This window comes from Melanerpes formicivorus, unplaced genomic scaffold (genome assembly GCF_026170545.1).
Source record: "Melanerpes formicivorus ecotype bairdi unplaced genomic scaffold, bMelFor1.0.p_v2 SCAF_27, whole genome shotgun sequence".
NCBI lineage: Eukaryota > Metazoa > Chordata > Aves > Piciformes > Picidae > Melanerpes > Melanerpes formicivorus.
The window spans coordinates 1,709,028-1,735,822 of record NW_027142379.1 but is presented as its reverse complement, the minus strand read 5'-3'; the positions used below and the strand labels follow the sequence as shown (position 1 = coordinate 1,735,822).

General features: G+C 41.8%; 1 protein-coding gene across 2 annotated transcripts in view; it reads left to right on the top strand.

Moving 5' to 3' along the window:
* Positions 1 to 2,947, top strand: part of ARSJ (arylsulfatase family member J) — a 39,237-nt gene extending 36,290 nt beyond the window's left edge. For both annotated transcript variants that reach the window (XM_068153914.1, XM_068153913.1), the window contains one exon: positions 762 to 2,947. In XM_068153914.1, coding sequence (XP_068010015.1) covers positions 762 to 2,175 — 1,414 coding nt within the window. In that variant the 3' untranslated portion in view covers positions 2,176 to 2,947. The remainder of the gene's footprint in view (positions 1 to 761) is intronic.
* Positions 2,948 to 26,795: the final 23,848 nt, after the last annotated feature.

The window sequence follows — 26,795 nt, the reverse complement described above, 5'->3', positions numbered from 1 at the left end:
TACGTCACATGATGAAAGACTAGACATCAGATGACTGGCTTTCAGTCTTGTGCATGCCATGAGAGCTGATCCCCAGTCACTGCTGTAGTGCTTGGTGATGCCAGCAAAACCACTGCTTGTTCTGCTGTCCAGAGTTTGTATTGTACGTGTGGATACCATAAAGAGCTGTGGGGCCACTAGCTTTAAAACAGTAGTGCCCAAGCAATGGCTGACAGGCAGCACCTTGCCTCTGAGATGCTTTGACATTGCTTATGGCTACGAAGACATGAAAACAATTTAAATGGCAGAGAGAGGGGAGTGCAATGCTGCTGTGTGGTGTAGCTGGTTCAGTGTGATTCCCCACTGGCTGAAGGAGGTGGGGGAACTGCTCTTAACCACTACTGACACAAAACAGGTGCCACTCTCCTGTTTCAATAGGTTTAACAGCATAACATCCTTCGGTTTTGACATGTGCACTTTGAAATATTCCCAGAGACATTTGCTGAATGCACAGCTGCCCAGGGAGGTGATGGAGTCACCATCCCTGGAAGTGTTCAAGAAGGGATTGGATATGGCACTTGGTGCCATGGTTTAGTCATGGGGTCTGTGATGACAGGTTGGACTTGATCTTTGAGATCTCCTCCAGCCTTGGTGATTCTGCAATTCTGTGTGATTCTGTGAATATTTTCTGTGACAGTTGTGAGCATGAGTGCCCATGCATAAGGGCCTGAGCATTTCTTTCCTCATTCCCAGCCTGATGCCTGTCTCCTCCCTGCCTCCAGGTACCAGATACACACCGGCCTTCAGCACTCCATAATACGGCCAACTCAGCCCAACTGCTTACCTCTGGATAACGTCACACTACCTCAGAAGCTGAAGGAGGTAGGTTATTCCACGCACATGGTTGGCAAGTGGCATCTGGGCTTTTACCGCAGGGAGTGCATGCCCACACAGAGGGGGTTCGACACGTTCTTTGGCTCGCTGCTGGGCAGTGGTGACTATTACACACACTTCAAATGTGACAGCCCTGGCATCTGTGGCTATGACCTGTATGAGAACGACAACGCAGCCTGGGATCACGACAATGGCATCTACTCGACACAGATGTACACACAAAAAGTACAGCAAATTTTAGCTTCTCATAACCCCAGGAAGCCTATTTTCCTCTATATTGCTTACCAAGCCGTGCACTCACCCCTCCAGGCACCAGGCAGGTATTTTGAACATTATAGATCAATAAACAACATCAACAGGCGGAGGTATGCTGCCATGCTGGCTTGTTTGGATGAAGCCATCCACAATGTAACCCTGGCTTTGAAGAAGTATGGTTACTATGACAACAGCATTATCATATATTCTTCAGATAATGGGGGGCAGCCAATGGCCGGAGGAAGTAACTGGCCTCTACGAGGAAGCAAAGGGACCTACTGGGAAGGAGGTATCCGTGCTGTTGGGTTTGTCCATAGCCCTCTTCTGAAAAACAAAGGGTCTGTGTGTAAGGAGCTTGTGCACATCACAGACTGGTTCCCTACTTTGATCACGCTGGCAGAAGGGCAGATTGATGAAGATATCCAGCTGGATGGCTACGATATATGGGAAACCATTAGTGAGGGCAGACGTTCTCCAAGGGTAGACATCTTACACAACATTGACCCCATTTACACCAAAGCCAAAAATGGGTCCTGGGCAGCTGGCTACGGGATCTGGAACACTGCCATTCAGTCTGCCATCAGAGTGAATCACTGGAAACTACTGACGGGAAACCCGGGATACAGCGACTGGGTACCTCCCCAGGCCTTCAGCAACGCCGGCCCCAACCGCTGGCACAACGAGCGCGTTTCCTGGTCAGCTGGCAAAACCGTGTGGCTCTTCAACATAACTGCTGACCCCTACGAGCGAGTGGACCTCTCTGCCAGGTACCCGGAGGTGGTGAAGCAGTTGTTGCGGAGGCTTTCGCAGTTCAACAAGACTGCGGTTCCCGTTCGATACCCACCGAAGGACCCTCGGAGTAACCCCAAGCTGAACGGAGGAGTCTGGGGTCCATGGTTTAAGGAGGATGAAAAGAAAAAGAAATCAGATAAAAGTAAAGGTGCAAATAAGCAAAAGAAGACCAAGACCAAGAACAAGAACAAGAAAAAGGCAAATCGGAAAAAAGGGCAATCGCTACACTGCCGTTCGCGTCTTGCTGGTGGATAGACTGTAAGCGTGCTCTTCTGCTAGGTCTGAGTCAGCCTGGCCCAACTGCCTTGAACTTCTGACAGGGCATACTAGAAATGCTAGCTCTGCACTATGGACAAAAGTTGTCATCTTTTAGTGTTTTCTCTGATTTCACCAGCATGAGGTATCTCAGCGGTCTACCTTCAGTCCACGTGACAAACGGTCACCTCTGCAGGATGCATGGTGCTCACCCATCATAGCTACATTCCAGAGAACAACGGAGATAACACCTGAGTTTAGTAAACTCTTTTTGGATGACAAAGGGCGGCTCCTTGCCTAAATTAGTTGGAGTATTTGAAGAATGTGGAGATGTTAATGGCACATGTTCTCAAACTGGCAGAAAGGAAAAACAAAACATGAGAACCTCTGTAGGTCTCAAACCTATGACATTTTTGATACAACACAGCAAAAGTGTGAAGTCATGGGAGTAACCTTTTACAGAGGCTTGGAGAGGGGGCTGTGATAGAAGGAAAGCTGCTCTGAACTAATCTTTGTCTTACAGAAATTGGAAATATTTTGAAAGTTGGCTAGATGTGCTAAGTCCCCCCACTTGCAGTAAGCCCAGAAGGCTGTTAGTGAACGCAGATGAACAACCAGCACATGCCATGTATAATTTATTATAGGCACAGACAAAAACACATCACCAAAGTGAATGTAATATTTAAACACTTTAAGATTCCAACAACATATAAAAGACATAATTTATTTTACAGCACAAGACATTTCTCTGCCATGAAAACTGGGTGATGCAAGTACACCCCTTTGGGTGCCCCTGTATTATATTGGTTTACTTCTCAATAAATACTCTACTCCCCTAATCTTTTCTCTTTTAATTCACACTACCTTCTCTTCTCTTCTCTTCTCTTCTCTTCTCTTCTCTTCTCTTCTCTTCTCTTCTCTTCTCTCTTCTCTTCTCTTCTCTTCTCTTCTCTTCTCTTCTCTTCTCTTCTCTTCTCTTCTCTTCTCTTCTCTTCTCTTCTCTTCTCTTCTCTTCTCTTCTCTTCTCTTCTCTTCTCTTCTCTTCTCTTCTCTTCTCTTCTCTTCTCTTCTCTTCTCTTCTCTTCTCTTCTCTTCTCTTCTCTTCTCTTCTCTTCTCTTCTCTTCCCCTTCTCTTCTCTTCTCTTCCCCTTCTCTTCCCCTTCCCTTCCCCTTCCCTTCCCCTTCCCTTCCCCTTCCCTTCCCCTTCCCTTCCCTTCCCTTCCCCTTCCCCTTCCCCTTCCCCTTCCCCTTCCCCTTCCCCTTCCCCTTCCCCTTCCCCTTCCCCTTCCCCTTCCCCTTCCCTCTTCCCCTTCCCCTTCCCCTTCCCCTTCCCCTTCCCCTTCCCCTTCCCCTTTCTATTTTAATTTTGTTTCCACTCTATCATTCAGAGTTTTATTTAACAGATCCATATCCTCAGAGTACTGTAAACCAAGAAGGTACTGTACACACTGCTAGAATGAGAAAGGAGAGTGATTCAGGTGCATCATTTCCTTATGTATTTGCCTCCAGTTGTTTTGAATGTAACAAAGTGATTATTTAATTTAGGAGTCACGTGAATATTGTTCAGTTGCTGTACAGAAGCTAGGCCACCTTTATGTTTTGGGGGGAAAAAAATTACTTTAAGTCTTTTATTTATGTATCTATTAAAATAGTTTATTTTTATGGCATCCATAAAAGCAGTCTGCCTCTTTTTTTTTTTTTTTTCACCAAGGATTGCAATTCTGCCCTTATTTTAAACTAACTCCATAAGATTTTTGTGTTGCTATTCTTTTTGGGGCAGGGATGATTCTATAACAGCTTGCTTCTGAACCAGAATTCCTTCTCCCAATATGTAAATAATTCAAGACATGGTTCAAACTTTGCCCTTTTTCATGGTGTCTGCATGGATGATTAATGTATGCATTGACTGCCTATTCTTAGTGATCTGTGATAACTGATACAATATCTATGTATATACATGGTTCAAGATGAATTATGTTAAGGAAAATTGATGATTCATTTGTGAAATAGCTGTAAGATATTTTGGTGGAGTTTAACATTAGTATGCTTTTCAGCTGTACCTCCCTTGACTCAGGTATCATGTTTACATAGGTGGATTACAGATGAAAATTTAAGCATTTGTAAAATCAGTGCACACTAAAATCTGAATTTTGTCCAATGCTCCAGCACCCCCTGGCCTTTATTGGAAAGAAACTAACTGCCGATGTGTGCTGCCAAAGCCTATAAATTGTGAGTTTTTCAGTTATAGAACAGAATAAAGCAGTCAATAACAAACACTTAGAAACACATTAGATGTATTTTTAGAGTTAATTTTGTAATGGATATACTGGGGAGAAGATTCAGAGATTCATAGAATGGTTTGAGTTGGAAGGGACCTTAAAGATCATCTAGTTTTAACCTCCCTAGATCAGATTGTTCAAGGCCTCATCCAATCTAGCCTTAAACACCTCCAGGGAGGGAGGCATCCACGACCTCCCTGAGCAACCTGTTCCAGTGTCTCACAACCCTCACAGTGAAGAATTTCTTCCTAATCTCCAGTCTAACTCTCTCTTCCTCAAGCTTCAATACATTCCCTCTCATCCTATCACTATAAGCCCTTGTAAAAATGAGCATTCTTGCAGGCCCTTTTCAGATACTGGAAGGCTGCTCTAAGGTCTCCCCAGAGCCTTCTCTCTTCCAGGCTGAACAGCACCAACTCTGTCAGCCTGTCTGCATAAGGGAGGTTCTCCAGCTCTCTGATCATCTTCATGACCATCCTCTGGACCCCCTCCAGCAGCTCCATGTCCCTCTTATAAGATCTAAAGGGGCTTCTGGAATAGCTATTTATTAGTAGTAATTATGTAAGGATGATGTGTATCTGCAGTATATTGTCACTGTTATTTTTCATATAGTGTGGTCCTTAAGGGGACCAATTAATTTTCTTAAAAATCTGTGTAGCTTTACTTAATATCCAGGCTATTCAATGAGTAATCAGGAACTCAAATGTTCTTTAATGTCTCCCCTTTTTTTTTGGTTGTTTTTGTTCTGTCTGTTAATGTACCACTGATGTCCTTACAAGAAATTATACTAACAGCCTGAGATATTGTACTCTAAACATGATGTACAAAATTCTTGTCTGAGAAAACACAGCTTTTTTTTGTCCTTGGGGGAAAGTGAGACTTTGAAAGTCATTCTGGATCAGCTGTCAGTATACAGATATATGGACAAACTGGCTAAATGTAGAAATGATGACTTTTTATGATATACCATTTCTAGTTTGGAAAAGAATCTACATTTCAGTAATAAACATTAAGACAGAAGTGAAGGAAGCAGGAACGGGTTGTGAAATATTATACTGTCCAGTTTACAACTTAACACATAAATCATGATGTTTGTGTTTGAAATACCCCTGTGCTCCACACTGCATTTAGCATTAGAAAGAAATAGTTATGTTTCTGACTTTCCAAGGTCATTAAAAAGTGGCTAAAATTCAACATGTGAGCCAAACTATACCTAAAGAACTAAAATATTTGAATGTATTTAGCCATAATAGGAACAAAAGGCACTGTTATAAAGTGTTATCCTCATACAATCAATGATCACCCTTTTTTGTGCAAGTGTTGTGGTTGCTTTGGCTTTTATTAGGCTGAAGCAACCAGAGAGCATTATTCTCTGACAATTTTTTATTCCACAATTATTTATATCTGTTCTTTCTCAGGAAAAAAAAAAAAAAAAAGGAGTCCTTGAAAGTAATTGGTGCAAAGCTGAAGAGTGGATCAGTTCTTGCATGCCTGTATACTAAATAAATGTGCCACAAGAGTAAGTGAAGAGAGTGCAAAAGGGGAGTATGTTTCCTGAGGCTGCATTGCACTTAGTTAGGTGATCGGGGGGCTGGAGAGCCACATGTACAAGGACAGGCTGTGGGAGCTGGAGTTCTTCAACCTGGAGAAGAGAAGGCTCCAGGGAGACCTAATAGCAACCTTCCAGTACCTGAAGAGAGCTACAAGAAGGCTGCAGAGGGACTGTTCACAAAGGCTTGCAGGGATAGGAGGAGGGGCAGTGGTTTGAAATGAGAGAAGAGGAGATTTAGATTGGATGTTAGGAACAAGTTCTGCACCATGAGGGTGGTGGAACACTGCAACAGGTTACCCAGGGAGGTAGGTGAGGCCCCATCCTTGGAGATATTCAAGGTGAAGCTTGACAAGGCTCTGGACAACCTGCTCTAGCGGAGGATGTCCCTGCTGACCTCATGGGGGTTGGACTAGCTGACCTTTGGAGGTCCCTTCCAACCCAAACCATTCTGTGATTCCTTTGAAATTGATACTCTGATGTGGTATAGGGAAAAAGTTGGATTTAGAGTGAGTTAGAAAATACCTTCCACTTGGAAGCCTCCCTGAATCTCTAGCTGAAAAGATTCTTATGTGAAAGTAACTCTGTTGCAATTTTCCTCTCTGCTCTCACTCAATACCTTTTTCACTCCAGCAATACAATGGTCTCTAGGCTTTGGTGATGCCATAAAGCTCTCAAGCCTGACTTTTTGTTTACGGAGTTGTAAGTAGTCCACACACTCTCACAGCAGGATTTCACAGCTTATTTATGTCTTAGAATGTGTTACATGCCCAGTCTCAGGGAAGGTATGATAGGCAAACACTGCAAACAGTTCAAAGCTGGCTGAAACCACAGTCATACTTTGAAGGGAAACCAACAGTCCTCCTAACTGCTGGGCAGGTGCAGCATGGGAGTTCTCAGTTCACTCAGGCTTTGTGCAAATGCACTACTGAAAAGCAAATGATATTTGGTATAAATCAATGGTTTGTCTCTCTACCCACGTTTTTAAGAGATCTAGAAAAAGACTGGGTGGGAGGAAGAAAGATGGGGAGGTTTTACTTACTATTTTTCAGTTGTCTCAAGCCTTCTATTCTCCATATACTATATGGCTGCAAGAAGAAGGTAGGTCTGATAGTAACTCTCCGATCTGGCCTCAGGACAGCCACACCTTTGGGAGGACCAGCCTGAGCAAGGAGACAATATTTCTTCCTTTTTTTGTGTTGTTGATAGCTGTGATCCAGGATCATCATTTCTACAACAAGACAACCCTAAGAGTGAGAAGGATAACTGCAGGGAAAAGAGGAATAAAGAAAAACATAAGAAAGAATAAAACCCACAACAAACCAGAAGCAACAAACCTCCTGATCTGTGCTCCCTTAACATAGTATTATGCTGATTTGCTTTTGTAAAGTCTTTTAAGTGTGAAGAATATTTGTGTTATCCTTTTCAGATAGTCTTAGTTTTATTCTTTGGATTGCTTTTCTAATGGTTAGATGCTTTTATCATGTTAATTTTTATTATTAGTGTTGTTGTTATTAGTGTTGTTGTTACTTAGTTTGACACAAAGTTGGAGACAAAGCATTACCCTGGCTGCAGATAAAGAAAGGCAGAATAAAGTGCACAGAATGGTAAGTAAATCTAAACTGGCAGCATTTATGGATTGGTCATATTGTAAGATGTGAGGGAAAGTCCATGGAGTTGTGAAGCTCAGTCACGCAATATGAGTTATTATAGCTAATGGCAATCATTAGTGTCTGAAGATGTCCAAAAGGTTCTCTGTCTGCTGGGACATGGGACTTTTTGGAAAGAGAATTAGGCCATTAAACCCAGCGACCTTCTCTTTCTCCCTGGCAGTAATGGGTGCTGATTGGATTTCAAGCTGATGGAAGAGCAGTCATGTTTCCATCTGTGCACGATTGTACCTAATGGGTTATCTGAGATATTGTCTTGACAACACTGAAACTGAGGGGTTTGTGACCAGGCTGCACAGAGTAAGATGCTTTTCCTTTTTCTCTGTTTCATGCATTGCACATTCAGCAACCAACACTGACACTTTTGCACAGTGATCCACAGGTTGAAAGTTGCCTTTTATAAAGAGCATTAACTTTCTGCAGCAGAAAGTGAGACAGCAGCAAAAGTGAGAACATATGAGATCAGATACTAGGCTGCAGCATTTAGGGAATAAACTCAGAATGGGCTTGCTGTTAAAATTTCTAGCAATTGAAGGAGCTTCAAATTTGGTTGATGGCAGGGAATAAGAGTAGCTTCCCCAGTGCAGTTAAACCAAGGAAATGAGTATGTCTGAATTCTTAAAGGGCAAGGAGTTACTGAATTCCTCCCAGTGGTACTCTTCAGTGCAAATAGGGGTGCTGGATCTGCCAGCTTTTACTCCAAAGGTGGCTCAGGAAATCTCCAAGATAGAAAAAGAAAGGAAGAAAAGAACATGTGGTATGTTTTGTAGGATATTTCCCCCCCCCCCCCCCCCCCTTCTTTTTTTTTTTCAGATATGGAGATCTAAGAACAAAAAGATTGTACCTTTGCTGATTATTGTGGTGATTTATATGCAAGTCCTGGAAAAAAGACTTGGTAATTTTCAGTATGTAACAATCACAGACTAGCTACAGGTTCCTTTGTCATCTTGCTTTAAACCCAGTGAGTACTCATCAGTAATGTTCCAAGAAACCAAGTAAAATATAGACTAATTCATACTATATGTACTATAAATTATGCTGTCAGTGTTAGGTCTGCTTTTCCAAAAGATAATATTAGCTCAGAGAAAGATGCTGGAATATACAATATACCTGTTGACTACTGGTGTAATGAACTGTGCTCTCAGAACAGCAGTAACTTTTCTCTTTCTGCTCTCATTCTTTTATTTTCTCATTTCCCAGAGCAGGCAGAGAAAGCATACTCCCACAGAAAGAAAGAACTTAAGATTTAATTTAGCAGTCAGATAACACAAGCTTCACCTCAGCATTCCATTCCTGTTCAGCACAGTTCTCAATAATGTACTTAATTTCATTTCTGTGAAACATATGTCAAGGCCTTGATGAAGCGGAGGGGTTGCGAAAGGCAGGCCAGTGTGAAAACACAAAACTGTTCTCTTTCCCTGAGTTATGCTCATTTTCACCTCTGGCAAGCAAGGTAATAATAATTGATGTAGATACTATTAACAGATTGCAAGAAGATCTAATCAAGTGCCTGGATTTGAATTAGCGCTGCAACAAAGGTATGTTCCATGATATGGTAAAAGGTTATTTCCTAAATTCTGTTAACTTCAATTGCAATCAGGGTGATGTTGCTAAAGTTTGGTTTGCAGCGGAAGTAACTGAACTGATTAATGACTGTTATTGTGAATTTCCATAATGAGTGGAGAACATAGTCCTGAAATGTCATAGCAGCATAGCCTGAAATATATATTTTTTAAAGTTCCTTACCAACATCAGAGTCTCAGTAAAAGTCAAGTATTTAATCACCTAAAATCACTGCAGGCTGTGATGTTTGTTGTCATTCCCTAGACAGGCTTCAAAAGATCACTTTGGAAAATTAGTTGGCAGGGCCATGTTTATTACTCCTTTAAATGCAGCTTTGCTTCTGCTAGTTAAGATTAGCCAGCACAGACTTGCACACAGGACAAAGTCAAAGTGACTCTAAAAGAATGGTTTGGAAAAGGACACCACTACTGTCAGATTCCAGTACATCTGGGGAGATTTGCTAAATTCTCATGAGACAGACTCATTCCTTCCTTGTAGGTGACCAATATCGATTTTGACTTTTCAAGATGTCTCGAGAAGGAGGGGCAACATGGCCCTGTGAATGAAGAGTGCCAAGCTGTGACTGGTATCATACATGGAGTAAAAAAATTCCAAGTTGCTTAAAAGGAACATTGTAGGAGAGTAAACTGAATGTCATTGAAGAAATACTCCATCTATCATCATCTTTTTTCTTCCCAACCTTCAAAGCTCTGAATATTGGCCAAACTTAAAGGCCAAGGGTGTAACTAGTAATCTCTTACCTTTGGGCAACCCTTATAAATCTTTCCCTGACAGTGTAGCTTTTTTATAGTGATTGGTTCCAGTTTTATTTGGACTTTCATTACCAGATTTCATTACATTTTATCACTCTGGATGGAGTGATTATAGGTAGTGTTGATCAAAAGCATACTGAAGCTTTTTTGGTTGGTGGTGTTTATCTTTACCAAACTGTTTAGGCTCTCGAGTACATGCTATTCAATCTCTTAGCATGGCCTAGTTCTAATATACTTAAATAATCGACCTCTTATTACTATGTGGCTAGGGAGGATTTGAAAATTAATCATTTCCATTCTGTTTGGGCAGCAGAGGAAAGTATCTGCAGTTAATAAACGTTAACCTCCACAAAGAATGGTTTGCAGGGATACAGAGGGAGAGCACAGCCCTGGCCTCCAGCCCAGATGACTTCAGAAACTCACAACCTTTTGTCTTTAAACATGATTTCTTTGAGCTTTTTACTACCACTAGATTCCCCTCCCGCTCTTTGAAAGGGAAAAGGCAAAATGATTAATTTTGCTTTCAACATTGGAAGTGAAAGTCTGCTTGGACATCTCCCCCCCTGCCAGAGTAGAATGCCAGCAGAACAACAAGAAATGCCTAGCTTGCGTCAGGAAGAACATATCATGCTGCTTCCACTCACACCACCCTCCTCACCCTCCCACAGCCCCAGCTACCCAGTTATTAGCAGGAAAGTCATTACATGTTTTATCCTGTGAGTATGCCAAGATCCAAGTTATCCCTGGATAATGAGTGAATTTAGATGAACCTTTTCTGGTTCCTGTCCATGTTCTCAATCACTTTCTTCTAAGCAGTGACTAAACTGGTGGGATTTTTAAATTAGAAATTAGTGGAGGATTTTCTCTAGTACTGGTTCAGCAGGCTGAGATCTCACTGACATCTGTTTCCTGCTCATCCATGCCAGCAAAGGCCAGCATGAGGACTTCTACTAGAAGACAGTCCTTGAAGTCCAACTAAAATCATGTCCTTCTTGGTTACTCCTCAGAGCTACACAAGAAAGCATTTCACGTAGCAGAATCCTACATTCATAAACAAATAATACCAGCTGTCATTGTCCTGTCTGCTTATACAGTAGGCTGGTTGAACATGGTTTCTGGCTCAGCTTCCTGGTGCTGTGGGATGGCAGTGGTGCTGCCCAGGCCTAGGAGGCCCACACCAGGCCGGTGCCCAGCCTGAGGCCAGGGAGCCTGGCCTGGAGGCCCTCAACACCTGAGAGGGAGTTGGTGCAGGGCCTGGAGAGATCCAGCCAGGACAGGGGCAGCAGGGAGTGATCATGAATCTGTTACTTTCCACTGTAAATCTCTTGTAATAATTAGTGTCTGAGTTAAAAGCAAACAAGCCTTCTTTCTAATGTAATGTTTTGTTTGTCTACAGATTCCAGCTGTATGTCCCCAGGACTCAGAGTCCTTCGGCACCTGGTATTTTTCTCTTGTGATTGTACATCTCTTTTCCGATCTTTAATTTGTTTAGAAGCTGGACAGATTGGGTCCTTGGAGTCTAATCATTGTATGGCCCTTTCTCCTCAATTCCTGAAGAGGTACTGAGGATTTTTGCACACCTCCTTTTTTTTTTCAGCAGATGATGTAAAATGTGGACACTGAAAAGAAATGCACTATTCCAGTGTTAGTTTCATTCAAGCTATGTAAAGGAAAAAATGGCATCTCCTGCGAAGAAAAGAGTGCTTCTCTGCCTCTAATAAATTGTGTGTCCTTTGTGACTCTCAAACTGATGGAAGACTTCTCACCACTCCAACCATTCTGCTGCTTTGTTCCTTGTCACATGTATTCTATGCATCAGTCCACAGCTGGTTTCAGCAAAGCATATTTTGTTGAAGAGGCTTAATTTCTGTTATTTGCTCAATTGTTCAGGTGAGCCACATCACTTTGTGGTTGCCTCATCCTCCTTGTGGCATACCTCTTCAGCAGTCCTTGTGCCATCTGCAGATCTTGTCTGCAGTCATTTTGCATGGGCTGGACCCAGTTCTGCAGCCCATGAAAGCATCTCCTTTTGAAGATGGCTTCTCATTGACAGCTACACTGGAGGTCTGTCAGGGAGCCATTGGTAATGGAATTTGGCTTATGCACTCCTTGTACTTTCAGAGTTATTTTAACCTGTTCATTGCTTGATTCAAGTAATAAAACACTTCAGCATCCAGGAGGCTTGAAAGCCTAAATCTCATGTGATAGTACATAGCTGTAATGTTCAAAATCTGCCCTGTGGAGGCTGCACTGAGCCTAGAGCATCCCCTACTGCTGCAGTCTCAGGATGGCACCCCCAGTCAAGGAGCTGGGAGAAACAGGGGGTAGGGGAACACTCAGGCTGGCTTAATAATCTGCATCCTAAAATGTTTTGCTGTACCTGATAAGATGAGTAATATTTTCCCTACTATATATCAAATATGTTTGTAGAATTGTCTGTTAATTCCAGAAATGACTGAGTCTGGAATTGCCCATTGATGCCCCAAAGATCAGTCTTTTGTGGTTTTGTTTTTGGTTTTTTTTTCACCAAGTGCTTTCTGAAAATATCATCAAAAGCAGAGTTGCTCTGCAAGGGTATCAGTGCTGCTGGAAAACATTTAACAGCTTTAATACTGAAAATAGGGCAGGTCCGAGAGTGTAGGTAGTACTGTTTCCAGGTCCAGTTGAGATACTTACTGGCTTAAATGAGCATTTAGGGAATTTCTAATGTAGATGTGACAGCAGTAAACCAATTTGCTTGTTACAGGCAGGGTAGATGGAAGAAAAACTCCTGGTGATGGTAATGGAACCAACCCTCTCACATTCCCGGAGGAAAAGACATGTCCATGACTCTCTCCTACATTGTCTCCTGAGACAAAGAACTTCTCAAGGTATGAAAGCATGTTTCTAGTGCTGCTATTCAAATGGATCCATCCAGTACTCTCTGTCATATTATGATTCCTTTGTTTACTTTAGAGAAACAAAGAAAAACTTCCTTTTTGTTGTCCATCAAATGTGCTGCATTTCCCCAGCACTGCTGCCCCTGCAGCATCTCAGCGATATTTTAGTTATCTGCCTTTCACTCTAATCATGTTAGGCTCTTCCTGATTCACTCAGCCCTCAATCTCTCATTCTTCTCTAGAATTTTATGTCTTGTTTGTCTCTCTCTCCGCACTTGCCATTTAAACCGATTTCTATCCAAAGCAGTAAGCTGTTCATGACTCTGGATCTGGGCTGGCCCTGTAAGTGTGTTAGTTATTAAGCAATGCAGCCATTTCCTGATCGGTAAACAGGTTACCCTGTGCGACTAGATGGAAGATTAAATAGCTGCTTTTGTTAGGTAGCTGAAGCACAGGCTTTTGCTCAATTATCCAGCATGCCTTTGCCTGACCATCTGTTTCAAGCGGAAATGAATCTTTGGCTTTAATTATAAATCTCTTATGAATATTGTTTTTCCTTTCTAACCCAATCTGCCCTTTGGGAGATGATTTGAAATCCCCCTGCATTGTATGAAAGGTGGGTGGGATTACCAGAGTGCCTGGTAGCTTGATTTCTTTTTGGTTTTCTTTTTATTAGCCTTCCTGTGAATGATTCAAAATCTCTTTATGTACTTGCTGCAAGCTGAAACGAAAATCTATGTTAGCAAACTGTGTTTACAAATTTGCTACAAGATATCATGTTATGAAGCAGCCTAAGCACCAACATGTTAAACCATATGGAAAATCCACCCTGATCTTGCTAAATTGGTCCAATGTTTAATTACCCAGATCATTAAAAGCATGCACCCTCTTTCTAATCATTTTTTTTCTAATTTCATGGTCTAGCCCTCAGATCCTATTATAATTCTTTATGTGTTCCCCATCAAGGTGCATGCAGCATCTCTGCTGTAAGGACAGGCTGAGGGAGCCGAGTTCAGCAAGAGAAGATTCCAGGGGGGGCCTTAGAGCTGCCTTCCAATACCTGAAGGGATCCTGCAGGGAGGCTGCAGAGAGACTTTTCATGGGGGTGTCTAGAGACAGGACATGGGGGAATGATTAGGAGCTGAGGGAGAGTAGGTTTGGATTGAATCTTAGGAAGAAATTCTTCCTAAGTGCAAAGGTGGTGAGACTCTGGAATAGGTTGCCCAGCAAGGTTGTGGATGTCCCCTCCCTGGGGTTGTTCAAGGCCCCATTGGATGAGGCCTTGAGCAACTGAGTTTACTTGAGAGGTGTCCCTGCCCATGGCAGGGAGGTTGGAGTAGATGATCTGTAAGCTCCCTTCCAACCTGAGCCATTCTGTGATTGTGTGACTGACACCAAACACAAAATCCTTCTACTTCAGGTGCTGTTCTCCTGCAAAGAATTACTCACCTCAGTAAGGATTTGTCATTAAATGCTTTGTGGATTCTTTTTCAGTGGTGGGTTTTTTTGTAGTTTTGGGGGGGGGTTGTTTGTTTGTTTTCAGAGAAAGTGTGAAATAATTACTTTAGATTAAATGGAGGCAGGGAAGAGGAAATGGAGAGCTCTAAGCTGGCTTGTCAGGGGAGCCCTTACTATTAGGAGGAACCTCTCTGGATCTCTTTGCTGTCATCTTGTAAAGAGCTAGAAGGGGACTTCTCCTTCCCCTTCCTCTGGCAGAGTGGATTTCTTTTTGTTCATCTTGTCAGCAAACCACTCCTCATTTGGTTTCTCCTGGCTGGGTTGGCCAACATGCACAGCACATCCAGCACATACTTTTCTCTTCCGCCTACCCAGTCTGATTCACAGTACTGTCCCAACTTGCATCTTCTGTGGTGCAGGGCAGCAGCTCCTTTTTATGACCATGGAAGACAAGAAAAACAAACCGAGTTACACTTCTTGGCACACTTTCCAGCTCCACTAGAGAACTTGGCCCTTGCTAGTCAGTGAGAAGACCTTGAGCAAGCAGAGGGATCTTTTTCCTGCCAAGCTGTCTCCCTGAGCAGAGGCCAACTTGTAGCAATGCAGAGTGAAGGTGAGTCAGTGAAAAATGGACCTGGGTAAACACTGTTAACTGATGGTAAGGCAAATTGCTTTACTTTAAATTAGGGAGAGAATCCTTCCTGCACTCTTTGAAAGTGCTTGACCGTTACAGCACTTCTCTATTACCTTTGAACTGTGTCAATCTGCCTGCCCCACAATGTCACCTGGTGCTTTGTGTGGTACTGCTCTCTCTGCAGACTACCCAGGTCCTGGATGCCACATCCCAAATCTTGTCATCTCAGAACTCACTGCCACTGTTACATCAGCCCATCAGTTTATTCCCTTTATGATTTCACTCTACTAAGTGCTTGTACAGAAAATGTATCTACACTAAATGATTCATACAGCTCTTAAAGGAGTCCTGAGAAGGTTTATCTGCTACTTTATAGAATGACAGAGGCAAATCTCCACAATCTTCCTTCCTCCACCCCAGTGAAAATGATTCACTGTGATTCATTCTCACTCCCTCCCAAGCTGTGTTCTTCCCTGAAAAGTACAATATTTCTTTTCATGTTCTTTATGAATACCATGGCTGTGGTTTCTTTCTCCTGTGTTTCTCATAGAGAAGTTTAACAGCAGCTCCTGTAAAGAACAAGCACCTGAGGAGCATGAGAGAAAAGCTGGTATTTTATCTGGAACCAATTCTCTGCACCTTCAGAATAATATATCAGCTCCTGGCAAAAGGAGACAGGCTCTGAGAATTGTTCAGCTGGACCTTAAAGCTCTTGGGCTATGACATGCAGAATAATAGGATTAGGGAGGCAAGGGACAAAAAGAGTTCTTTTCTTTCCCCTGCAAATGGAGGCTGTGACTTTACACTCTGGGCCTGAAAAAAAGAATACATTGGTGACTGCACCAATGTGATTGCTTTCTGTAAAGCTTGGTGCTTGATCCAGTTCTTCATCTGTGTTTGAATGAAGACCTCCAACAAACACAAAGGCATTTGGTTTTTTGCACTGGTAGATGACTGGTTAAAACCTGTATTCTCAGTCACTGTCTGTGCGTATATTTAGCACAATGGGAGATAGTTGGGCAATAAATGATAAGCCAGGAGGCTTGCAAGCATTATCAGATGTTAGCAAAGCTGCTTTCACAGCAAGACAGATAGCTGCATTGAGCAACTCGACCCTGGAATTTGGCCACCTTTAATTTTCCATTCGTGTGTTCTACTAAGTTGATGTCTTCTGAGTGTTCATCACTAGCACTATGCCCTCTCTATACATATGGCTCTTAGGAAATGAGGCTTGCAATATGTGTTTCAGATTCCAGCTGCTCTGCTCTGGGATGTGAGAAGTGTGCTCAGACTCATTAAATCTTCAAGGCTTGGAAGCTGTTCTCGTGGTTACACTACAGACAGTATTGCCTGTGAGACCCAAGTGCTGTAACTGGCACAGAGCACAGCACATGCCAGAGTTCAGCAGCAGCTCCAGAGCCCACTTGAACACGTCTCATGGGTTTTCAGCTGCAGAGGAAAAGGTGTTTTTTAAAAGAAGTCAGAAGTTAAACAGATATCCTTGGAGAAGCTGAAGTTGGAAATATTGATCATGTGAGCAATGGGACACACACTGAACTGCGGCTGCTTTGGTAGGCTTCTCAGGAGACAGCAAGCTTTCCTCCGGCTCATGAGAAGCAGAGCTGCCTTGCTGCCTGTTCTCTGCCTTAAGTTTTGTCAGTAAAATATGATACAGTGCCTGATGCTGAATTTTTAAGCACATAAAGTCCCACAGGACTAAATTTCCCCAGGTTAAGAGGGGACAGTGCTTTTTATAAACATGGATAAGCCAGCTCTGCTACCAAGCCACTTTGGCTGCTTCCAACTGTAAGCAGAGATCCAGAGGCTGTTTGAAATCCATGAACTGTATGCTCATGGAGTTTTTTTTCTGAGAGGCTGAGTCACACGTGTGAGGAAACAGCAAATAAAGTAAAAGCAACTTCTGTGTCACTGGTGATAGATGTCAGGGAAATCAGAGGGAAATGTTAAATTGGAAATCATTAATTGTTGAAGGGAGAGGAAAAGGAATCTTTGCCGTTAAGCTTGCTAATGTCTTGAATTTAACACAGCTAACCTGGAATACTCTATTTCTTTCTAACTCTGCTTCTCATTTGCTTTTGCATGGCTTTCATCTATAGTGTGACATTCCAAGTCACTCTGAAAAAGCTGCCTTAGGAATATTCTTGGCAATGCTGCAAGCAGAAAGTACAGGAAACCTCACAAGAGACTATGTTCCAGCAGCACTGCCATCCACGTTTCACGGCTGCAAAGACATCCAAAGCAAATCTGTCTTTTCCCTTCTGCAGAACCTTGCTGAGGTAGATGTACCTGAGACAGAAAAGTTTAACAAAGTTATGCCACAATCATGAGCCACAGGTAAAAAAATTAGCCCGTGAGAAAAGTTTCACAAATCAAAAGGGAAGAAGAACCCAGTTACTGTCTGGCAGGCAAGGCACCAGACAGGGTGGGAATGCAAAGGGGAAGGATTATTAAGGGCAAACGTTGCTCTGCTGTTTCTTGTAGCCACATTTGGCAAACATCTGTAAGCAAAGAAGAGCTGGTTTGCCTCCAGTGCTGTTTTGCACCACCACATTTGTTCTGGCAGGACAGTGAGGTGGTTTTTAGGATATGTTTTGGTAACTGCTTGTAGGTTACCTTTCGGGAAGCATATTGAAGTAAAGAAAGAGAATGTACACATTTATGGGGGAGTTAACCTTGCTAGTACTCTTACAGGTAGCCTAATTTAGCTTTTTTACTGTGAGGGTGACAGAACACTGGAGCAGGCTGCCCAGAGAGGTTGTGGGGTCTTCTTCTCTGGAGACATTAAAAACCCACCTGGATGTCTGGCGTCACCTGTGTGACCTAGTCTAGGTGATCCTGCTCTGGCAGAGGGGTTGGACTGGATGATCTTTCGAGGTCTCATCCAACTCCTAATATTCTGTGATTCTGTGACAAGCCCATATTGACTTTGCCATTAAAATACAAAGGCCTCAGTGCTGACACCATATAAGAATTTAAAAGGCATAAATGCAATTCAGAGCTGTATTGGCTGATTTCACCTTCTGTTTAAATGCTGCCTTCCTTGAATGACACAGAAACTCAGCTTTAGCTGCTATCTATACTGTGCTGCAGTTTTCAAAGCTCCTCAGGATGCCCCTAAAGGCAAGGTAGTGTAGCCAGACATCTGCATGGCAGTATGATTGTGTACATGTAAACAGTGAGGCACAGCAGGAAACAGTTTATCAACAATTTCCATCAGTAATTTTTAATCAGAAGTCTCATCTTGTGATATGTACCAGTGGAATAATATAACATTCACTAGGCAAATTAAGTGCTGAGTAAAACTTCTGTGAAAATGCAGAGATTTGGCACAATAAATTAGAACCCTCTACTAGTGGCCAGAAAAATGCAGTAAATGGTCAAATGCTTGGCTGGTAAATTTATTGTAAGTGAAAGTATAATCTGTAAGTAAGAATGACTGTGGATGTCTAAAGTCTAACTGGCACAGGGTCCAAGAATTAAAAGCTGGCCTCAGCATGAAGAATAAATCACCTATAGAAATATAATTTTGGTACACTTCTGTTCCAACATTTGAGGATACAGCACCAACCCCAAAAAGGCAGCACAGAGTCTGTCTTTATTTTGTGATGCTGCAGCTCCAGTTCCATTCAGAGAGAAGTTAACCAATAGTATTTAATTATAGCTACATCAAAGGCTTGTGGCAAACAGTGTAGGTAAGTCAAACTGGAATGTAAGTCAACTAATACACTTCTGAAACAGCATTTCCAAATACATTAAAGTTAAGAAAATATCTAAGGGTATTCTTAAGGTATTACAGCAATAAGGAGAGATCAGTTCCTTGCAACAAACAACTTTCAAACAGAAACTAGTGATTGTGTAGGAAGGGAAAGAATTAACAAATACTTCATTGCACTTTAAAAATGTTCCTGATTGTCATGACCTTTGCTCTTTCTTGCTTAGCTGATCTGCATGGATGAGTTACTAGTTGAATTGGGTGTAAAAAAAACCCAAAACAACCCCCCCAGGTCTTTCAGAATGACTGAAGTCTTTGTGTTAAGGTAAAAAAGTGAGCATGCAAGGTCTTTATGCCCTTCTCTTACTTGTTTAACTTCAAAACAAAATTCGGGGGGGGTTTGGTTTTGATGTTTCTTTGGTTTGTTTTTTCCTGTGATATCTGTGCTAGGTGCTTCAGGACAGGATGCAAGAACCTGTAGCTTTGTATGCTGGCTTTGGTTGTAGTTTGCAAAAGTTTCTTATTGGCTTACATCACTGTATATATCACCTAACATGATAAAACCTCAATAATCTTGATGTCTTTATAGATGTCTAGTCCCTCCATGTGAGTTTTGCTAAGCTGTTGGAGCTGGTGTCTTCTGGTAGCATTGAGTTCCACTGTTTAGTTACTAAGGAGAGGTATTTTTGTGTCAGTCCTCATTTTCACACCTTTAATTTAATTGAGAATCATCTTGTTCTGGGCGGTGAGGTGCAGAGACAGAAGCTTCTGAGTCACCTTCTTTAATTGATTAATATATCCATCTTGTGAATTTCTTTTTAGAAAGCAGAGACTCCATCTTTTCTGTCCCTGGCCATACCAGAGGTTTTACAGCCCCTTAAGCATTTTTATTCTCCTAACTTCTCTGCTTCTGCAGCACACATCATGATGTGAGGCAGCAAGTGCTGCAGGGGGCCGTGTTGTGTCTTCCAGGTACAAAGGATTATCAGCATCTTCATGCAGCAAAAGCTCTAAGCAGTGAGGCAGGAGTTGGTATTGTTAAGGACAGTGACCAAAAGAATGTTTTAAAAGGCAAAATCACCAAGCATTTGTATCCACCACATATTGCAAATGTATTCTAATACTGGGTTTGTGTGTTGCATCTAAGCAAGTGGGATTTTCTCCTGGGAAAATACAGCAAGCTGGGAGTGGTGATGGTTTTCTGCAGTCATTTGCTCTTAGGAGAAGTGCTTGGATAAAGCTGGCCTATCTAGTTGAAATGCTGAGGAATTTGAAGGCATGTGAGATGTAGAGGCACTCATGAGGCTGTAAACTCTGATTCTGCGGTACTAAAACACCGTAAGACTTCTGTTTAATAGGCACACTGTGGTCAGAATGGTTTTACATCTTTGCAAGATTGCATTCTGCTTTCCTGCAGCAATACCTGAGCTCTTCCTACTGGCTTGGAAAGCCATTTCACCCACTGCAAACGTGAAACAGAACTACAAATGAGTTCTGCAGGGGCTGGATAAGGTACAAAATGCTTCAGTGTGGCATGGTTACCCTTATACTTCCACAAAGATGGCACAGGCATGTATTCAGTTTTGCTGATAAACTGTTATTTACAAACCCCTCCAAAATCTCCATTATTGCTTAGAAAGTATCAGTATGGAGTAGTAACACTAGTGAGCTTTTTGATAACTTGGCTGAAATGACCGTAATGACTCTCAGCATGCAATAATATTTTCCCCTTGGAGTTTGGAGAGTCAGAGTTAAGAGGGCTCAAATCCTTTATTATTCTGGGCAGCTGTAAAGGAAAGTATTTTGCATTTGGTGGAGAGAAATTACTTAAGCATGTAGTTTAAATTGAAAGTGATCACAAAACCAAAGTGATCTGAATTGAAGCTATCAGAGCTGTTCACAAGCTTTAATATTTCCTTTAATTTGATCAAGGAGGGGAAGGAAATTATTGCTTAAAAAAAAAAAGATAAACACAACCCCCACATTCCCCACTATTGTAGGAAACTGATTCTTCTACATTTTATTTCTAGAAAAGGAATGGAGCCCTTGTTTAATTCATGTAGGCATCCAAATACTGCAGCTGCAACATTTTCTATCAGATCGCAGTGCAACAGCTTCTGAGTTTATGTGAAGTGTCAAGGGTTATTAAGCTCTCTGGGTTTCATAGCATTGGTAGCTGAGCTGTTGAAGCCTAAAGCTAAAGGCAGCTTTCGTGGGGAGTGACAGAGGCAACACTCAAAAATACTTACAGTCACAAAGAGTGCAAAAGAGAATAAGTGAAAGATATTATATAATACCAAAATGTCAGAAACTTGCTGTCCTTAGAGAAAGGGAGAGAGAATGCATCTACAAGTGGTAGCTTAAATGCTCAGTTACTGCTTTGATTCCTACACTTAAACCAAGAGACTTAAACATCTTCATTCACATTAGGGAGTGAAGCTGAGAATGTTGTCTAGGCCCACAGCATTAATGTGCTGCATTCAGAGTTGTTTAAAAACTTGATGCTTTTCCTTCCAGCCCTGAGCCATCCCAGAGATGTTCTTGCTCCATTTCTACCACAGCTGAAGTTTTCTTTTGATTCCTGTAATCAGAAATACAGTGATGATGTTCATCTCCTGAACAAGGCACAGCACATGGTAAGAGCAAAACATCCATTCTGTGGGGTGGGAGTTAGGAAAATACTCTCCTACCTGAAATACCAGCAATGTCTGTTGTCTGTCTCAATGTTAAATTTATCCTTATCCCACTGCATTCTTTCCACTAGAGGCTCACAAGGTGATTTGCATTTCTTGTGCTTTCATTTGATCTCCTCTATAAACACAAAGCAAATTTCTGCAGCTGGTATGGCTGCTATAGTCCTTCCATTATTTACATTAGAAGGAAAGGAGAAGAAAGGAAAAAAAAGAAAAGCCAATTTTGAAGCAGTAGGGGAAATTACAGCAATTCAAATGTGTCATGGATGGGGTTAAATAACAGTAAAGAACCACAAAGAAACCACACAAGGTGCACTTATGGCTCTTTAACTGTATGGTTGGATTCTGTTTTTTTCTGGGAAGGGCCCCATATGCCATGAATATTACTAGTGACAGCTGTCAGTTGTTGGTTGTTCCTCCCAAACTGCTCAAGGCAATCAGATAAACAAGCCTGCTTGCCTGCTATCACCAGTTCCTGTTCACTTGTGCCTTTTCCCTCTTGCCAGAGCTCTCTTCTCTGACCAGCATGCTCAAGTACTTAATTAGGAAATCTAGCCTTGATTTGTGAATCTTTATAGACAATGAAATATTGAAGTGTCTCTACTTCAAAATCTATACATTTGTGCAGCATAAGCATTTACTTCTTTAAATATCATCATTATTTTCACACAGATGCCTCTGTAACTTTTGTGTAGGAAGATCCCTGTGTCAGAGAGGGAATGGCTGCAGACCAGTTAGCTTTAGCTACCTCGTCTGCCCACAGCAGAGGGAAAATGCTAATGCTTAATATTTTTTTCATGACCCATCATCAATCTGTCACTTTGAAAAATAATAAGAAGTTAAATTAATTATTCCCATATTGATTCCTCTCTGCCAGATTGATTAGACTGTCCTCTCCCTGCATAAACCCCCCCCAATACCAGTCTAGGGAACACTTGGCACAAAAATGCGCTGCCTCCACCAAATGACTCATTTATATTTCATTGTTTTAAGAGGTTTCCTCTGTAAATGTTTAATAGCTGATGTATATATCTAGACGACCATCAAGGCAGGAAACTTAAAAAACCTTGCCTGCAAACTTTTGTGGTTCCTTGTAAGATAAACTTTTTTAATGGGAAAGGAATTAACAGCTTGCTCCTAGCACAAGCTGATCAGATTTTTACAAGTCCTGAGTAATTGCCCAAATACTAATCTGCCCAAATACTTGCCATGAACAAAAAGCATGAATTACTAAGTGCTTGCAAACAAGACTGTGACAGTGGTTCACTTGCCTTCTTGCAAGTGAATCTTATTATTTACACAAACATTATGAGGCACAAGTTCCATTATTTGAATCCAAATTGAATTGAGATTGTGTCCGTGTATTTCTTCCACACTTCTAATACTTGACAGCAAAACCCTTAACTATTTATTGATAGCTTCTTAACCTTTCAGCTGGTTCAAAGAGACCAGCCTGCTTCAAGCTTACCACTTACACAGAGGATGAAGACAGCTTCTGAGTAAGTACAGCCATGGTAACTCACAAAGTACTGACCTAGGGGGTGAGACTCCTGTGCTAATTGATACAAAATCCAAACATTCGAGTTGTAAGCATGCAGGGGCCATCAAAATTAATTGCACTTGAGTGTAAACTGTTGAAAAGCTAAATCTCTTCAGGGAAGGATTTGTGGAAGTGCATTATCCTTCAGGGAACCATGCAAATCTGCATTGCAATAGCTTGTTTCCTGAGCTTTCCTCAGGGATCATAGAGAATTTATAGGAAGGCTGTATTTTTGAGTAGTTACACCACATTTCCCAGCTGCACAAAATTCCTTTGTGAATGACTGTGTTCCATAAAAGCAATTACAGAAAATTTGGGGATTCTTATTTTCATTTGTTTAGTAGTTCTGTAGAGTCAACTTGTCTTTAATAACCAGAGCGTGCCCATGCAGTGACGGAGAATGCTGTGAATGAGCTGCATGTTGATCCTTCTTTACACTGAGGATATCTAGGAAATGTTCTCCTGTTTTCCTGCATGCTCTATGCTACTCAGTTGCAATGTATGTAATTTTATAGGAGATGTTAAAAAGAATATAGGGAGATGTACTTGTGGATGTGTTGGGTAAAAGACACCATGTGAGGGGAATACTGGAAACCTTTGAGGAGGGACTGGATACCTAAAGCCATCTAGACCTGAGATTTGGTATCTACTCTTATCTTTTCTATTGTTGCTTCTTGGGAATGCAGAACTCTCTTCAATATAGGAGAAGGAGGTGGGGAAAGGCTTTTCATTCAAGGCTACAACACAATAAAAGAAAGCAAAGCTGACCTCATTTGTTGAGATGAACTGCAGCTCTGACCTATTTCTTCAGAATTACAATAATCTGCTGTAATGGTACCACTTTACTTTTTAAATCCCAGATTACAGTACTTTGAGATTTAGAGAAGTTACTCTCTGGTTATAGACCTTGTTACTTCAGGGGCAAGGAAGCATGAAGGACAGAGGACAGACTGAAGGAGTTGGGGCTGTTCAGTCTGGAGAAGAGAAGGCTCCGAGATGACCTAATTGTGGCCTTCCAGTATCTGAAGGGGGCCTACAGGAAGGCTGGGGAAGGACTTCTCAGGATCTCAGGTAGTGATAGGACTAGGGGGAACGGAATGAAGCTGGAGGTGGGGAGATTCAGGCTGGATGTGAGGAGGAGGTTCTTCACCCTGAGAGTGGTGAAGCCCTGGAATGGGTTGTCCAGGGAGGTGGTCGAGGCCCCGTCCCTGGAGGTGTTTAAGCCCAGGCTGGATGAGGCTCTGGCCAGGCTGATCTAGTGTGGGGTGTCCCTGCCCATGGCAGGGGGGTTGGAACTGGATGATCCTTGTGGTCCCTTCCAACCCTGACTGATACTAGGATACTACGAAGAAGGAATGAATGCACATGAACAAGCAAAGATCAGGTATGTGAGCCACTCATCAGAATTAATTTGTAAGTTTTCTTGAATGTGGTTTTGTAGCTATAATTTGATTAATTATTTACATATTTTTGTTTCCTTAGTTACACTTTGTGTGTAAGTATTTTATGTATTTCTATATCCACATGTCACCACACAAAACTATCTAAAGTGAGGCCATGTGGTGAGGGATTTGGGGTTTGTTCATTTCTTTGGCAGACTGCACTTTGCTGAGACGTGATCAACTTCTCTGTGCAACGTGGGAGTGATAAATATAAAAGAGTTTAAGAAATCAAGTCCTGTGTATTCAGAACCAAACCCCTTGGTGATAGGAGTTGACATAGCTGCCTTTAAGTCAGCCTAATACTTGCTTAAATCAATGGAGGGAAAGTGAATTACATTACATAAGGCTCTGGTATTTATAATCTGATTTATTATTTTTTTATTATTAGTGTATCCAACCTTACAAAGCAAACTTTTCCCCCCTGAGTTTCATATTTATCTATGTCACCAAAATAAATAGAAAATACTCTCTTATGCTTTCCTCATGTCAAATTTCCATAGTAAATTTTCAATCTGCAGAACACATAATTAATCATTTCTTGTCTTCCCACTCAGGATACTGTTAGCAGCACTCACAGCAACGCTGCACTGGTAACAAACACCAAGTCCTGCCAAACCCAGGCATGCAGGAATTGTGGATCAGGTTCTCACAAAGCAAAGGAATAGCTCTAAAACTGAGTTCTCAGGAAAACAAAACAAAACAAAGGAAAACAAAACAAAGCAAAGCAAAACAACCAAAACAAAACAACAAACCAAGAAACCCATCTCCTATCATTTTATTTACCCCATGCCTTCCAGCACATTTAATCTTTGCCCCAAGCCATAAGCACTGACAGAACACTTAACCCCATGACTCTTACACAATCGCATGCCAACTGCTATAAACATAACTCTCCACTTAGTGCACAGCCCATTCAGGCCATTCACTTCACATGGGTTTAGACTTCTTTTCTTCAATCCTTTTATTTTTGTCTGCCTTCAGTTTAATGGAAAATCATTCCCTTTCTCCCTCACAGATCTACACTATACAAGGTGATCAAATCAAATGGTTGTTCAGGGCTTGTTGTTGCCCTGTTGCCTTTCATCCCTGTCACTGAGATGCTATGAGCACCATCCACAGAATACATGAATTTTAAAGAGAGAGAGCCCTGCCGTGCTTGCAGAAGGCTGAGGTCAAGCAAGGATAAGAAAGTAAACTCTGACTTGAATTCCTCTTAGTGAGAGGCCTCGTTTGGTTTTTGATTCGTATGCGAAGTCATTAAGTTTTGCTGTGAGGGGAATGGTACTGGATGCAGTTTTGAGGAAGACATTTATGGCTCCATCCCTGGAGGGCTGACACGCAGGCTAAGCATCTGCTATCATCAGCTAAATGTGCAGGGGAGAAACCAAGCATTTGGAGGAGCATCAGGATAAGCTTTGGCCGAGGCAGCTGAGAAAGATGAGAAATTGCTGCCGTTATTTAAATTACTTAGATTTTAAGCTTTGTCTTGTCCTTCTCCATCAAGGTAGCAAAGAAGTGATTCAGATTCCACTAATGGAAAGTTTTGGAACAGAAGATATTGCCATGGTTTGCTCAAGAATGAGAGAGAACATTTTCATTACTCCTGAGGGACATTTGTTGAGAAGAGGCAAAAGGTGGGTGCATTTGAAGTGACAAGAGAGTTTTGCTATAGAAATGAGAAGATACAATGAAATCTCCAACACTAAAAGAATAAGGCAAACACTTCCTTTGTACTCTGAACAAAACAAATCAGCCAATGCATCAGAAAAGGCAGAGGAATAATCTGTTCAGTCTTGGTTCTCATCTCTCCAGGGAATTTCAGGTACTCTTTGAATCTTGTGGCTTACAGCACAGCAATAACTTGCATTTTTTTAGAGAGGACTTCTCTGTAATTTTCTTCTCCTTTTTGTCTGCAGACAATGAGATGTTGTTCAGCTAAATTTCACTCTCTGTTTTGTGGCTGCTACAAACTGGTCTTTTCAATTATGTTATCCTCATGATACCTTGTGTCACCAACAGTGTAATAATCTAATAGAGACTGAGGGACAAAAATACATGTATCTATTTGTATAGATGTAATAGAAGTGCTAATTAGCTCTTACCTGAGGCAGTGTTAAATATGAGATAGTATTTCCAGACTACACATGATGTTCTGGATTATGAAGTGTGCCCCACTGCCATTTTTTCAGCTGTTTCTCTCAACTTTCTAGAACACAGCATGTTGCTACAAGGTAATTGTAGCAACAGCAATCCCTTGCAAAGACAAAATATAAACACATTTTTGACAGTGTAGCTTAATTTGCTGTCCTTATTAAAAACTTAGAGGAATTTATCTTCACCAAGAGAGTCGTTCGCCATTGGAATGTGCTGCCCAGGGAGGTGGTGGAGTCACCGTCCCTGGAGGTGT